Source organism: Cricetulus griseus, chromosome 2 (assembly GCF_003668045.3).
Source record: "Cricetulus griseus strain 17A/GY chromosome 2, alternate assembly CriGri-PICRH-1.0, whole genome shotgun sequence".
In the NCBI taxonomy this organism is placed as follows: Eukaryota; Metazoa; Chordata; class Mammalia; order Rodentia; family Cricetidae; genus Cricetulus; species Cricetulus griseus.
This window is the reverse complement of record NC_048595.1, coordinates 199,947,854-199,964,943: the sequence shown is the minus strand read 5'-3', so window position 1 is coordinate 199,964,943 and position 17,090 is coordinate 199,947,854. Positions and strand designations below refer to the sequence as shown.

The window sequence follows — 17,090 nt, the reverse complement described above, 5'->3', positions numbered from 1 at the left end:
TCAAAAGAAGAGAAAGACCATTTCCCAGACGCATTTGAGAGACTAGGAGAGTAACTTCCTGTGCAAACCAACCATAGAAGAGAAGCCAGTACACATCTGGATACAGCAAACAGCCCCAAGAGAAGTGGCGCTAGCTGGATTCAGCCACTAAGCGGGTGCTTATCCACACCGATCAAGGAGCACCGCAGCAGCGCGAGCCAGGAAGATGAGGCGGGGCTCTGGAAGCGGAATGGCCCGGTGGCTGCAGGTACTGTCGCCCTTCCTTCTGCCATTGTTTCCCGGAGCTCTCCCCGATCAGATCCGCTACTCCATTCCTGAGGAGCTGGCCAAGAACTCTATGGTAGGAAACCTCGCCAAGGATCTGGGCCTAGGTGTCCAGGATCTGCCCACCCGGAAGCTGAGGGTCAGCGCAGAGAAGGAATATTTTATTGTAAACCCAGAAAGCGGGGATTTACTTGTGGGTGACAGGATAGACAGAGAGCAGGTTTGCGGGAAACAGCCTCTGTGTGTTCTGGAATTCGATATTGTCGCTGAGAAGCCATTAAATATTTTCCATGTAGCTGTAATTCTTCAGGATATAAATGACAACGCTCCTCAGTTCAAACAGAGTGAGGTAGATTTAAACATTGGAGAATCCACCAGACCAGGCAAAGCATTTCCACTGGATCCAGCCCTCGACTCAGATGCTGGTTCTAATTCACTGCAAAAATACTACCTCGGTGACAATGAATACTTTGAAGTCACAGAGAAAGAGAGCCCAGATGGACGTAAGTATCCTGAGTTGATTCTAAAACGTTTTCTGGACAGAGAAGAGCATAATTTTCACCAGCTGGTCCTCACTGCTGTGGATGGGGGGGATCCTCCCCGAAGTGGCACTGCCCAGATCCGAATCCAAGTCACAGATGTCAATGATAACCCTCCACTGTTCAGCCAGGATGTGTACAGGGTCACCCTTCGGGAGGATGTGCCACCAGGCTTCTCCGTGCTTCAGGTGACAGCCACCGACCAGGACGAGGGCATCAATGCAGAGATCACTTACTCTTTTCACAATGTGGATGAACAAGTGGAGCATTTTTTCAATTTAGACAAGCAAACAGGGGAAATCACAACAAAGGGTCGTTTGGATTTTGAGACTGCTAAAAGTTACTCCCTGAATGTAGAAGCAAAAGATCCCGGAGACCTAGCATCCCATTGCAGTATCCAAGTGGAAATTCTGGATGAGAACGATTGTGCACCCGAAGTAATTGTGACTTCAGTATTTACCCCCCTACCAGAAGATTCTCCACTAGGAACAGTCGTCGCCTTGATAAAAACGAGGGACAAAGACTCTGGAAGAAATGGAGACGTCTACTGCAACGTCTTAGGAAATGCAGAGTTTGTGTTGAAATCTTCTTCAAAGAATTATTACAAACTAGTGACAGACAGAACTCTAGACCGGGAAGAGATTCCAGAATACAACGTCACCATCATAGCTACCGACAGGGGTAAGCCGCCGCTCTCCTCTAAGATAATCATCACACTCCATATCTCAGACGTCAACGACAATGCACCCGTTTTCCACCAGGCCTCCTACTTGGTCCACGTGGCTGAGAATAACCCACCTGGAGCCTCCATCGCCCAAGTCAGCGCCTCAGACCCGGATTTGGGATCCAATGGTCACATCTCCTACTCCATCATAGCCAGCGACCTGGAGACAAGGGCGCTGTCCTCCTACGTGTCCGTGAACCAGGACAGCGGAGTGGTGTTCGCTCAGCGCGCCTTCGACCACGAGCAGCTGCGCTCCTTCCAGCTGACACTGCAGGCGCGCGACCAGGGCTCGCCCCCGCTCAGCGCCAACGTGAGCATGCGCGTGCTGGTAGACGACCGCAACGACAACGCCCCACGCGTGCTGTACCCCGCGCTCGAGCCCGACGGCTCTGCTCTCTTCGACATGGTGCCGCGCGCCGCCGAGCCCGGATACCTGGTCACTAAGGTGGTGGCTGTGGACGCGGACTCGGGACACAATGCCTGGCTGTCGTACCACGTGCTGCAGGCCAGCGATCCCGGGCTCTTCAGCCTGGGCCTGCGCACTGGCGAGGTGCGCACAGCCCGTGCCTTGGGTGAAAGAGACACGGCCCGGCAGCGCCTTCTGGTCGCTGTGCGTGATGGTGGACAACCGCCTCTCTCGGCTACAGCCACGCTGCACCTGATCTTCGCTGACAGCCTGCAGGAGGTCCTGCCAGACCTCAGCGATGACCCTCTGCCATCTGACTCCCAGAGTGAGCTGCAGTTTTACCTGGTGGCGGCCTTGGCCCTGATCTCAGTACTCTTCCTCCTGGCGGTGATTTTGGCTATTGCCCTGCGCCTGCGACACTCCTCCAGTTCAGCAGCCTGGAGTTGCTTTCAGCCTGGTCTCAGCTCCAACCCCACGACTGGAGTGCTCCCCAGTTACGGTGAGGGAACATTGCCTTATTCCTACAATGTATGCATTGCCTCACAGTCAGCTAAGACAGAGTTTAATTTTCTCAATGTAACTCCGGAAGTGGCTCCTCAAGACCTCCTCTGTGACGACACCTCTTGGATGCCAAATACTCTAGGAGACACTGAGGTTCCTTTTGTCTCGGATTCTGTCTCAAAGGTGAGCTTCAATTTAATTCGTTTTATACTTAGAGTTTCAGTGTTTGTTAATAAATCATTAATGGTTTTGGTGGTTTCGTTGCATATTTCATTGTCTTGTGAGTCAGCCTTAAACAATGTTCTGCCTTAAGTGCGTTAACCTTTTCCAATCACATCTTACAGAGGAGTTCTACCTTGGGTGTGCTTTTACTTGCCTATAGGTACAAGTGTTCACAGCATTGGGGTACTTCTTTTTCTTCACCTTTACATTCTTCGCCACCCCCCAAAGCTCATCACTACTAGAAACTTAAAAGGTTCTTTTCATGACAGATCTCTAATACTCAAATTTCGGTTCTGCTTCCTCTTACATTCATAGTGATTCAGAGTAAACGTGGTCCTCATCTTACTAGACCATGAAAATTGAGTATGAAAGAAACACATCACCAACGGTGGTGGTTTGTTATCAACAAAGCATGGTGCATAGGGTACTGTTCAGCTTACTTGTTGACAAACATTGTGAGTGTCCTACAAGCAGAGTGCCTTGGGGTTCCTGGAAGGTTTTTCTAATTTTTGTTTTTGTTTTATGTGTATGGGTGTTTTCCCGCATGTATGTCTGTGTACCCGTGTGCCTGGTACCCCCCCACCCCCGGGAGCTAGAAGAAGGTACTGAATCTTCAGGAACTGGAGTTTCAGATAGTTGTGAACCAACGTGTGGGGGCTGGGAATCGAACCCAGGTTCTCTGGAAGAGCAGCCAGTGTTCTTAACTGCTAAGCCATCTTTCAACCTACCCCCAGTTTTCTTTTTACAGGATGGGTAAATTATGAAGCCTGAAGTATTTATTATGAAGTGTGAATTCTAATAATAAATGTGAGATGTCTTCATAAATAACTTACTCTTAAGAAAAAATACACACTGAGGAAAAGGTTGCAACCTGTGCGTGTGTCAGTTGCTACAGAAATATCTAAAATGGTATGATTTGTATTATTTTCTTACTTATTGGTGTATTTACTTATTGATGGTGCTAAGGTTCAAATGAGGAGTCCCATTTGAACATTGCTCTACCAACTGAACCATATCTCAAGCTCTAGAATGTAAAATTATAGGTATCAATCCTGCCTTGATAAACAAAGAAAACTACAAATGTCAATTAAAATCTTTCCTTAATTGATGAGTTATTAGGTAAAATTTGTCGTTTCCTCACAGTAGGGGCTTTTTGAACTGTCTCTTGTTTTCTGCCATGCTTTCTCTTTTCATCTGTTATTCTCCAAGAGTGATGACATTAAATATCTGCCTCAAAACAAATAGACCATTCGCTCCTGCTAACTAATTACCTATGATTTCCTCCGTGAGATAAACAAAGCCCCATCTCCCACCCTCACTATACTGGTTGCTACCAAGACCCTGTCACAGTGAAATGTCTACAGGTATTTTGAATATAGTAATGAGAAGACATAAATAATGCAGGTAACCCAACTGTCTGAGACAGTGAAACTGCTTATAGCCTTAGGTTGGAAATTTGAAAACTTCCTCAAAAACTTCACGAGTACCCCATCTATTTTTCTGCCCATGAAAGCAGATGTGGGCCATTTGCAAAGATACATTGAGAGGTGGGTTTGTTCCCTGGCACAGTAATGCACTGTTAGGCAGATCTTCGTAAACTTATCCTGATAAAAATGAAATCTTGACATCAAAAAAGATAAGAATTTCAATTTCTTGGTTAAGTAGATTCGATGTGGGTAAGACATAAGGACTCAGTGGTAGAGAAAATCAAACTTTTCTGGAGAAGTAAAATAAAACTAATTATATTGATCTCAGGTTGTGGAGGGCTTACTGTCAGAATTAAAACTTAATTAAATATAAACGCTGCTACACAATAATATATTAAATACACAGCAAAAACCTAAAAAACGAAAATAACAGAACTGGGGGAGGCAAAAAAATAGAATTGGTGTAGTAACTGGTTAGGACTCTGGGTGTCGCTGTTCACCAGACTGGAAAAGAAGCGGCCATAGAAACGACTGGCTCCCAGCTTCCTCCGCACTAAACAGAGACCAGACAAGCTCCTGGGGAAAGCAACCCATCCCAACTTCCGCTCTCCTCGGCTTTAGAGAAATAAGGAACTAGCGGGCTGAACCAGGACTAAGAGGAAAGCAAAGGAAGAAAAGACAATGGCGGATCCACCGAGGCGCTGGAGCTGCAGCGACCTGCTGAAGCTCTTCATGCTCCTGGGGACGCTGTGCGCGCCAGGAAAAGGGCAGATCCGCTACTCCGTGCGGGAGGAACTGGACAAAGGCTCCTTCGTGGGCAACATCTCCAAGGACCTGGGGCTCGAGCCCCGCGAGCTGGCGGAGCGCAGGGTCCGCATCGTCTCCAGAGGTAGGTCGCAGCTTTTCTCGCTGAGCCCGCGAGGCGGCAGCTTGGTCACCGCGGGCAGGATAGACCGGGAGGAGCTGTGCGCCCAGAGCGCGCCCTGTCTCGTCAGCTTTAACATCTTGGTTGAAAACAAAATGAAAATTTATGGAGTAGAAGTGGAAATCCTTGATATTAATGATAACTTCCCCCGGTTCCGCGATGAGGAGTTAAAAGTAAAAGTCAACGAAAACGCAGCTGCAGGAACACGGTTGGTGCTCCCCTTAGCGAGAGATGGGGATGTGGGTGTGAATTCCCTCCAGAGTTACCAGCTCAGCTCCAACCCGCACTTCTCTCTGGATGTGAAGAGCGGATCTGACGGGCAAAAGCATCCAGAGCTGGTGTTGGAACAGCCCCTGGACCGTGAGAAAGAGTCTGTTCACGACCTGATCCTCACAGCCTTGGACGGCGGAAACCCAATACATTCTAGCACTGTCCATATCAGCGTGATCGTCCTCGACGCAAACGATAATGCACCCCTGTTCACCCAAAGTGAATACAGAGTGAGTGTTCCAGAGAACACGCCTGTGGGCGCTCGAATCCTCACACTCACCGCCACGGATGCCGACGAAGGAATCAACGCGAAACTGACCTTCTCTTTTCGCAACGAGGAAGACAAAATTTCCAAGACTTTCCAACTCGATTCTAATCTGGGGGAAATCACAACTATTCAATCCCTGGACTATGAAGAATCCAGATTCTATCTCATGGAGGTGGTAGCCCAAGACGGAGGCGCTCTTCTTGCCAGCGCTAAGGTGTTGGTCACAGTCCAGGACGTCAATGACAATGCCCCAGAAGTGATACTCACCTCCCTCACCAGTTCCGTTTCTGAAGACTGCCTACCGGGAACCATAATTGCGCTCTTTAGCGTACATGATGCCGATTCTGGGGAGAATGGAGAGATTTCATGTTCCATCCCCAGGGACTTGCCCTTCAAACTGGAGAAGTCAGTTGATAATTACTACCACCTATTAACAACAAGAGCACTGGATAGAGAAGAGACTTCGGATTATAACATCACAGTGACCGTTACTGACCATGGAACTCCTCCCCTGTCTACAGAAAACCACATCTCTCTGAAAGTAGAAGACATAAATGACAACCCACCCACCTTCTCTCGCTCCTTTTATTCCACTTCCATCTCAGAAAATAACCCCAGAGGTGTCTCCATTTTTTCGGTGATTGCCTATGACGCTGACAGTGGTGATAATGCTCGGGTCACTTATGCCCTGGCTGAATATACATTTCAGGGAGCTCCTGTGTCCTCCTATGTCTCCATTAACTCTGACACTGGTGTCCTGTACGCATTGCAGTCCTTTGACTACGAGCACTTGAGAGACCTGCAGCTACTGGTGACAGCTAAGGACAGCGGAAATCCTCCACTCAGTAGCAATGTGTCACTGAGCTTGTTCGTGCTGGACCAGAATGACAACATTCCTGAGATCCTATATCCAGTTATTCCTACTGATGGTTCCACTGGTGTGGAACTCGTACCCCGCTCTGCAGAGCCTGGATATTTAGTAACCAAAGTAGTGGCAGTGGACAGAGACTCCGGACAGAACTCCTGGTTGTCCTACCGTCTGCTCAAGGCCAGTGAGCCAGGACTCTTCTCAATTGGGCTTCACACAGGTGAGGTGTGCACAGCAAGGGCTCTATTAGATAGAGATGCTCTCAAGCAGAGCCTGGTGGTGTCTGTCCAGGACCATGGCCAGCCCCCTCTCTCAGCCACAGTCACACTCACTGTTGCTGTAGGGGACAGCATCCCGGATGTACTGACAGACTTAGGCAGCAACAACTCTCCTTCTGAGCCCCAGGATTCAGACCTCACACTGTACCTGGTAATATCAGTGGCAGTGGTCTCCTGTGTCTTTCTAGGATTTGTTACTGTGCTGTTGGCCCTCAGGCTTAGGCACTGGCACACGTCACGCCTGCTTCAGACTTCCGCAGGCAGATTGGCCAGCATGCCTACCTCTCATTTTGTGGGCATGGATGGAGTACAGGCTTACCTGCAGACCTATTCCCATGAAATCTCCCTCACTACAGACTCCAAAAAAAGCCACCTGATCTTCCCCCAGCCCAATTATGCTGACAGGCTCATTAGTGAAGAGAGCTGTGAAAAGAGTGAGCCGCTCCTGATACCTGATAATATACAGGCAAACAAAGGAGAGCCCGGAGCTGTTCAGGTTGGTTTCCTCTTTCACTAAGAACTAGAGTGTCTCCTTCATTTGTTTTCTTACTTATTTTTTCTGGTAGAGTCAAAATCAGGTAGTTACATAGTGTATTGGAGTTTAACTCAATTTTGTTCAGCAGTGGATAATTTTCAAATTGTATTTGGGACTGAATATCTTTTCTCAGTGTGTGGATATGTTAGAAAACCTAGCTGATGGCAGTAGGCCTACCTTAAAATAAATCACTTTCCTTTAAAATGTTGCTAGTTTAAGGATAGCTATTCTGTTACTAGAAGAGTTGTTGTATCAATTCAAATTGTTATGTTACTGTTCCTTTTGAGATATTTGTCAACACACCATTAGTGGACATATTTTGTAGGGGTGGTGGTTTGAATGAAAATGACCCTCATAGGCTCACATATTTGAGTTCTTTGTCACAGGGAGTGGAACTATTTGGGAAGGAATAAGAGGTGTGGCTTTGTTGGAGTAGGTTTGACACTGGGAGTGGGCTTTGAGATTTCAAAAGCTCACACCAGGCCCAGTCTCCTTTCTCTCCTCTCCCCCTCTCCCCCCTCTCTACCTGTGGATCAGGATGTCAGGATACAAAGCTCTCAGCTACTGCTCTAGCACTATACCTGTGTTTTCAATCATGATGATCATGGTCTAAAATTCTAAAAGTGTAAGCAAGCCACCCCCAATTAAATGCTTTCTTTTAGCTGGGCAGTGATAGCACATGCCTTTAATCCCAGAACTTGGGAGGCAGAGGTAGTTGAATCTGTGAGTTCAAGGCCAGACTGTTCTACAGAGTGAGTTCCAGGATATCCAGGGCTACAGAGAGAAACCCTGACTCAAAAAAAAAAGTTTTCTTTTATAAGAGTTGCCTTAGTCATAGTGTCTCTTCACAGCAATATAACAGTAACTAAGACAGTAGAAAATATTGCATGTGCTTTAGATTTTAGTATACATGTAGATAACAAATTACAATACTTCCACAATTCAGTAGACAGTAAGGAAAGCTTTTGCTCAATTCCTACCAGAAATGTAGATTAGGCTGGATGGTGGTGGTGCACTCCTTAAATCCCAGCATTTGGGAGGTAGAGGTAGGCAGATCTCCATGAGTTGGAGGCTAACCTGGTCTACAGAGCTAGTTCCAGGATAGCCAAGGCTACACAATGAAATCTCTCAAAACAAAAAAGGTAAAGAAAGAAAGAAAAGAAAAGAAAAATAAGTGTAGATTAGATTTATACTGATAATAAGATCACCAACTTTTCTAGAATTAGAAAAGTCTGTTAACTAACCTATGTAATTATTGCATATGTGTCGTCATTAGGAGAATAAATCAGTGAAAGGTAACCTTAGAATTCCATTTTATTCTGTGACATAGTTAAGGTCTCCAAAGAGTTATATGCTGCTATTTTCAACCAGTATAAATGTGTCATGACAGAGGCATCTGCTGGTTTCTGCCAATTCATTTATCAAAATCAACATCTCTCAGAATGTTTGCATCTCTCCCATGTGTCAACTCAAGTCTGATTTGTTCAAGGGTATCAGAATTGTATTCAAGAAAGTCTAGATGATGTCAGAATGGTTTACATTTTAAAATTCATTTCTTAGGGATGACCTTATTTTAGGTCAATAAACTTTCCTTAAAGAAACTCTTGTTTATGAGTGTCAAATCTCAGGCACATGGGTCATGTAAGGTAATAGCTACTCAGTTCATTTTCTGCACCTTTTCATATGCCCTTTGCTAACTTACCCTTCAATTAGGAATAAACGGTAGAAATTAAAGTAGATTTAGTGGTGGGATTGTGAGTTGTTATTTCAAACACATGAAAGGTTTATTAACACACTTAAAACTAAGGAACACTTGATTTTTATTTTTTAAACATTTAAAGGACAGACGGTATACATGTATTCATTCTGATAACATATCAACTATTATATAACAGATAACAGTAGGGACTTCAAACTTGCTACAGAGCTAATGCATTTGAAAAGAAGAGAATCTTAGATTGTAACTGATCTTTTTTGGACCACCAGCTCCCAAAAGATGACATGCAGACTTTTTATTATGAAAGCTTGGCCTTAGCTTAGGCTTGTTACCAACTAGCTCTTAAAACTTAAATTAACCTAATCTATGTTCTGCCACGTGGCTCGTTACCTCTCTTCAGTACCTAAGGTTCGACTTCCTCCACATCTAGCTGGCAAATCTCTGACACCTCTGATTCTTTCCCAGAGTTCCTATCTTTCCCCAGAAGTGCCCTCCCCCACCTAGCTTTTGCCTGTTCAGCTCTTTATTAAACCAATCAGAAGGTGCCTTAGGCAGATGATGTTAAACAGACATGTCTTCATGCAGTGTACAAAAAGGTTATCCCAACACATACAGGCATAGATATTGATATCATTTACTTCTTCATGGAAATATGCCTTTCTAGTGTGTGTGTTTGCCTGTGAGTGTGTGTGTGTGTGTGTGTGTGTGTGTGTGTGTGTGTGTGTGTGTGTGTGTGTCAGTGTGTGTGCAGATGCTTGTGGAAGTCAAGGACAACTTCAGGTGTTGTTCTCCAGGCACCATCCACCTTATTATTGAGATAGGGTCTCTCATTGGCCGGAACCTCACCAGGTAGGCTAGGTTGTCTGGCCAGGAAGCCCCAGATATCTCCTGTCTCTGCCTCTCCAGTACTAGGATTGCAAGCACTTGCCAGCATGCCAGCTTTTAAAAAACTAGGCTTATTGGGACCAAACTCAGGTCCTCCTACTTGTAAACCAAGCACTTCATTAACTGAGCTATCTCCCCAACCCCCTTTCCATTACTTTTAAAGAAAAATTTTGTGTTTGGTATCCTGAACCAAGCTTTGTACAATGGAGAAACATCCTTTAAATCTCTATTAACCAATAATAGGTGTTATATTATAAAATGCTTGTTCTATAAGTTGTAGGTATATGTACCCTATATACATTATATTCTTTTAAATATTAGTTTTATGTGTGTTAGAAAAGGTAGGTTTCCCCTAAGAGTGAGGTACTCATTCAGTGATGGGAAGGCAACTCTCTTTCATATGTTTTGAAAGTCTTGTTTCATTTATTTTTTTTAACGTTTGGAAAGTGCAGATGCTGAGGCAGGGGAGATGGCTCAGTAGAGTCCTTGCTGTATGAACATTTGCCAAGGCTTGAAAGATGGGTCAGCAGTTAAGAGCACTTGCTGCTCTTGCAGAGGACTTCATTTCAGTTCCCAGCACCCATATGGCAGCTCACATATAACTCCAATTTCAGGGGATCTGATACCCTCCTCTGGCTTTCATGGGTTCCAGGCATGCACTTGGTACACATATGAGCAGACAATACAGCTATACACATAAAATAAAAATAAATATTTTTAAAAGAACCCGTGCCCAGAACCCATGTACAAACAAAATAGCTGGGTACATGGCTATAACGCCAGTACTTGGAAAGCGGGGGTGATGGTGACAGGAAGGTCCCTTGGACTTGCTGTTCAGTCAGACTGGCCAATCAGTGAGCTCCAGGCTCAATGAAAGACCCTGTCTCAAAAAATAAGCAAGTGATAGAAGACACCTGACAACAGCCTCTAGCCTCTGCATACCACCACCCAATTAACAATGATAATAGTAAAATGGCAGTGAATGTCTAGAGTCCTGGACATAATGAACAGTCTAACGTTTGCTCTAATGCTTTGTGCTATAAATTGGGATCATATTGTTGTATACCTGACAAGAATAACAATATATTACATAAGTATTTTTCTTTATGTAGGTTTTCTAGTTTGGAAATGTAATTAAAACTATAAGATACTAGCTGGATGTTGGTGTTGCTCACTTTTAATCCCAGAACTCTGGAGGCAGAAGCAGGCAGATCTCTGAGTTTGAGGTCAGCTTGGTCTCAGAGCGAATTCCATGGCAGGCAGGAATACACAGAGAAACCCTTTTTAGAAAAAAACTGTAAGACACATGTCATGACTATTGAAATCAGCATATTTATTGACTAACAAAGAATATCAGTTAAAAATGCTTAAATGGGCTGGGTATTACAGTGCACGCCTCTAATCCCTGCACTCAGGAAGCACAATCAGGAAGATCTGTGTGACTTCAAGGATAGCCTTGTCTACACAGTGAGTTCCAGGACAGTCAGAATTATGTGAGAGACTCTGTCTCAAAAAATGTTTAAATGATTATATGGTAAACTGAGGGCCAAGGAAAAACAAATATTAATATCTTTCTTTCATTTATTCAGCTATAAGGATTCATATCTCACCTTCCAAGTTCAAATAATTTACCATTATTAATCTATTTTGGAAAAAAACAAAAATTGAGGACAACTGTAATGAGGTCATGAATGGTACTACTTGTGAATTTTTTCACTTTTTTAAATTTATTTTTTAATTTTATTTTGCATTCCAACCGCAGTTTTTACTTTTTTGAGTTTATTTTTTTAATTTCATTTTACTTTTTATTGCATGAGAACTCATACATGCATATGAGTTTTGACCAACACCCCATTTCTCTTCTTCCAAGTCCTCTTCTAATCACCCCCACTTTTTCCTCCTAACTTTATGTGATCTTTTAAAAAAATAACTGCACTGAGTCTGTGTAGTACTGCCTGCAATGCACGGGTATACAGAGTAATCTACTGGAGAATGGGTGGCCTCTCAGAGCCCACATCCCTGAAGAAAACTGACTCTCTTTCACCCAGCAACCATCAATCGAAGCAATTATCTAAATGGTTCTATTATTAAGAAAAACTTGGGGGTAGTGTTTCTCGATTGGCTTGATCTTGTGCCGGTCTTGTGCATGCAGGCTCTGCTACTGTGAGTTCATGTGTGCAATGGCACTGACATGTCCAGCAAATACTGTTTTGTGACAGAAGTCTACTCCATCTATTACATTATTTCTATATGCTCTACTGTGATGACACCTGGAGGGAGAGGTGTAGTGTAGATGTCCCATTTGTAGCTGAACTCTCCATGGTCTCTTATTCTCTGCTTGTTAACTATTATGGGTGTCTGTGTTATTCACTATCTACTACAAAAAGAAGCTTCTCAGGGCTGGAGAGATGGCTCAGAGGTTAAGAGCACTGACTGCTCTTCCAGAGGACCCAAGTTTAATTCCCAGCAACCACATGGTGGCTCACAACCATCTGTAATGAGATCTTGTGCCCTCTTCTGGTGTGCAAGCATGCATGCAGATAACTGTATACATAATAAATAAAAAAATCTTTCAAAAAATTTTAAAAAGCAGCATCTCTGATGAAGACTGAGGGATGCACTAATAGATGCGTATAAAGATAAACAGTTGAGGGGCAGTTAATTACTATGTCCTTTAGTGCCAATGACCTTAGCCAGCCATAGAGTTCTGTCTTAGTGGTACCAGGAGTGAATTCTTTCTTGTGAGCAGGCTTTAAATCCAATCAGGAAGTGGTTGGTAACCCCCATAGTTTTCATGCCACTATTGCACCAGTGATAGACTCTTGCCAGGCATGCTGTTTTTGTAGCTCATAGGGTTCATAGCTGGTGAAGGCTGTTGATGACTTTTCTCCCTTGGTAGTGTGCACAGAACCTTCCATCCCTTCCACCTTACAACTAGACAGTAGGGATGAAGTTTCCGAGTAGGTTCCAGCTTGATTTTGTCATGTCATATGACTCAAATGTATGGAATCTTCAGCAGTAGGTCTTATGCTCAAGTTCTGGTAAATTCATTTTTAAATCATACTTATTTAATTAAAAGCAAATACTTGGAATCCTTTGCTTCTTACTATACAGTTTTATTTTTAAAAATCCCCAATCTTTTTTTGCTTACTTTTTGGGAGGAAGATGAGATGAGAAAGATAATATTTTATTCATGCCTGCAAGCTAAGCACTGAGGAGGCTAAGGCAAGAGGAGGATGGCAAATTCTAGGCCAACTTGGGCCAATATCAAGTTCTAGTTTCAGGTCAGCCTGAGCTATAGAATGAGACCCTATCCACCCCCCCTCTCTCTGTATGTGTGTGTGCGTGTGTATGTGTGTGTGTGTGTGTATGTGTGTGTGTGTGTGTGTGTGTGTGTGTGTCTTCAGAAATAAAGCAGGACAAAAACTAAGAGCCATGGGATTTAGAAGTTTTGTAAATTTAAAATAAATGGGAATAAAATGAAATTTTTATAGAATCCACCAAACTGGTATTTCAAGAAAATTTGTGCTATGTCTTTTGCAGTCACCAACACTTTCATTCATTTGCATACTTTTCATACTGTTGGTCCCTCAGATCTACTAAAATAAACAGGGAAGGTGTCATTATGACCATTTTATGAAAATAGAAGTCAACATTATAGCAATGCCAGTAAATATTATTACAAGGTAACCTCTGCTATTTGAGAATTTGTGAATGAAGCACTTAATTTGGAGGGATATAAAATTCCAATTTGAAGAAATGATAGCCATAAAGCGTAGGTAACATTTAAAATATTCTATGCTGATAATGAAGATGTTGCTTTCAGCATCAGTATACAGTAAAAGATATTACTCTAACTGGGTCTTTATTTGGAGCCATTAGTGCAGCTCCTCTGCCCAAATGCAAAGTGCCACCATTGGCTAGTGATGAGCAAAGTATCAACTCCTGTAGCCACAGTGGTATTATCTGAGAACCCTGAATTTGTCTGCAAAGCTGTCCATTAGTCAGAGAACCTACCACAAAGACAAAGCATGTGCTCTAGAATCCCAGTGTCACCCAGAGGGTCATAAGAGACATCTCTGTATCCAGGCCTGACAAGGCTGCAGCTATGACATTTCTTCTCTTCTGTCTGTGTTCTGCCTGATGGTCTCAGAAATTTAGTAGTTTATTCCAGAAAAGCCAGCTGTGGGCTTGATGCTAAGGAACCTTACCAAAGATCGGGAGTGCAGAATTTGCTCACCCATAGCCAGCGGCTAATGCTGAGAAAATACTTCACCATGAACACGCAGTAGGGGAATTTACCGGTGAGTGACCTTTCAGATCAAGATCAGGCTTGTGGTCAGAAGTCGACCTGTATACTGGAATTCCAAATGATTGAAAAGCTGTTAAAGTTTTATAGTATGCGAGGGGTGATCAAGGATATTAACAAAAACCAACTGGCATTAACAGAAATAACACCGAGCTGGAAATTATCAAAGTAGAGCTACCTAGGCCCACCTTTGTCCCAAAATCCTTGCAAGATACTGGCATAGAGGTCGGTCCATTGCAATAGTACTGCCTGTCTTAGTTACTTTTCTATTGCTGTGAAGAGACTCCATAGCCCAGATAGCTTATTGGAGATTTACGGTTTCGAGGGTGAGTCCATGACCATCATGGTGAGGAGAATGGCAGCAGGCAGGTGGGCAGGCAGGCTGACATGGTGCTGGTGCAGTAGCTGAGAACTTACATGTTGAGACAACAGCTATGAGGCAGAGAGAGAGAGCCAACTGGGAATGGCATGAACTTTTGAAACCTTAAAGCTGATCCCCAGCAATTCCAACAAGGCCACACCTCCTCCAACAAGGCCATAGTTGCTCCTAATCCTTTCAAACAATTCTACCAACTCCCCAAGCATTTGTACATGAGCCTATGGGGTTCATTCCCATTCAAACCACCACACTCTGCCTCAGTCTTGGTTACACTTCACTATTTTCAAAAGGAGAACCCAGACAGCAGATGTTACTTGTACAGAAAGTGCCCCTGAACAGAGATGGACATTCTTGCCACTACCTGCTCATCATCACTGTGGACAGGGGCAGGCCATCCAGATAAGTGTCTCCAAGAACCCCTTTGCTAATTCCTGGATACCAAGAGTGATGGCTGCTGCCCCAGATGAGATCAGCAATGAGTAGATCACCTACTCCTTTACCAGTACTGATAAGGTGGTTAGACAACTGTTCAAGCTGGACAGTAAAGGGGGAAACCCACCACTGATGGATAATTGGTCTTTGAAGGAAGGAAGAGATGCATAATTGGGGTGCAAGAAAATGGTTGTGGGGGCTGGAGAGATGGCTCAGCGGTTAAGAGCACTGACTGTTCTTCCAGAGGTCCTGAGTTCAATTCCCAGCAACCGCATGGTGGCTCACAACCACCTTGAATGAGATCTGGTGCCCCCTGCTGGCATGCAGGCAAGAGAGTGTATACATAATAAATAAATAAAATCTTTTAAAAAATAATAGTCATAAAAAATCTGGTTAAAAAAGAAAAAAGAAAATGATGGTGGAAGTCACACTGTACATTGCAAAATATAATGGGAAAATTCTGTGCTGAATAAAAGGAAAATTCCACTCATAATATTTCAGGATTCAAAACACCTATATGGGTAGGTAACAATTGGGGCCTTAAACCAGAAAGAAGCAGATTCTGGAGTACAGGGGCATTATCACACTGAACAGATGCAATCTGTTCCATTCTTCCAGCACAAACTTCATTCTGTCAACTGTCAGTGTTGACACTCTGTTTTCTGCTAGGCCTCCTATATGGTCCATATGACCAAGAACAATCCCCTTCTAGATCCTCCATCATGCAAGTAAGTGGTTCACATCCTGATTTGGGGCATATCGGCCATGTAGCCTACTCCATCTTAGTCAGTGACCTAGAGCTAAGGTCATTACCCTATATGCCCCCAGTGGGGTTTGTACAACCACAAGAAGCTACATTCTTTCAGGCTGACACTGTAGTCCCACATTCAGGATTCTCTAGTCCTCAGAGTCAATGTGGGTATTGCATGCTGGTGGGCCACCTCAGTGACAGCACCCAAGAAATGCTGTACCCTGCTCTAGGACACAACAGTCCTGCGCTCTTCTACAAAGAGTCTGGCTACCTGATCATCAAAGTAGTGATTATAGACATGGTCTCTGAACACAATACCAGGCTCTCCTGCCTTGTGGGACTCTATAGCCTAGGATTCTTCATGGAAGAAATTGTACTGTGCATACTTTGAGAGACAAGATGAAGTCCATCACCGATTTCTGATTCTCATAAAAAATGACAGTCAGCTACCCTGTTCAGTCTCTGTTACACTGTGTGTCATCTTTGTAAACAGTTTGCAAGAGATACCTCTGGACCTTAGTGCCTACCCATTCCCCTCTAACCCCTAAGCAGGCCCCAGCTTTACCTGGTAGTAGTCTTAGCCTTGATCTTTGTATTCTTTCTCCTTGCCATGGTCATAACTATTGCCCTACATTTGTGACACTCCCATAGACACAACACTGGAGTGTTTTGAGCTTGATCTCTGCTCCAAGACTACATAGTTTTACTGTTCCCCAACTATGACTAGGAATTTTGCCATATTCCTACAATGGATTGGATGCACTGCCTAATATTCTTCAGGCACTAAGTTTAATTTTCTCAGTACAAAGCCCAAAGATGTTCTACCACAAGACTGAAGCCTTTTGGGTTGAAAGTGCCAGCCACTAACAACGATCCAAACAGGACTTTGATTCAATCAACTTGCAAATGGTTCCTTCAAGTCTTTCCTATGTGTAATTAGGAGGGAACTCATTAACTTAGAGGTGAAACACTGCAGATGAAGTACTCTTTGATTCTGATGTGTTTTATTAATTTTTCTGGGTGTGGAGTATGCAGTAATGAAGCTTATCTGTGTTGCAATTGCTCTTCTGTAAAAAGTCTCCTGATGGTCTTAAATTTTTTGTTGATTCTAAAACAATACAATCAAAAGCATTTCAAGAAAGTAATACATTGCATTATCATTATGACACATTATCTACCTCTTTTGTAGTGCTTTGTTATGGAATATTCATTTACACTGTGTGAAAATGTGTCATTGTGATTGGGATAAAGAGCTGAATAGCCAATAGCTAGGCAGGAAGAGTTTAGGCAGGACTTCTGGGGACAGAGAGGTCTCAGGGAAGAAGAAAGGCAGAGTCACCAGCCAGAAGCAGGGTAAGCAAGACATACAGGAGGAGGGGTAAAAGCCATG

At 43.8% G+C, this 17,090-nt stretch overlaps 2 protein-coding genes across 2 annotated transcripts in view; both read left to right on the top strand.

Moving 5' to 3' along the window:
• The first annotated feature begins 205 nt into the window (after positions 1 to 205).
• Positions 206 to 17,090, top strand: part of LOC100753238 (protocadherin gamma-C5) — a 161,767-nt gene continuing 144,882 nt past the window's right edge. The window contains exon 1 of the mRNA XM_035440175.1: positions 206 to 2,617. Coding sequence (XP_035296066.1) covers positions 206 to 2,617 — 2,412 coding nt within the window. The remainder of the gene's footprint in view (positions 2,618 to 17,090) is intronic.
• On the top strand, positions 4,765 to 7,209 carry LOC100756758 (protocadherin gamma-A5-like). The gene has a single exon (XM_027398070.2). It carries the CDS (start codon positions 4,765 to 4,767, stop codon positions 7,207 to 7,209), a length of 2,445 nt encoding a protein of 814 aa, XP_027253871.1.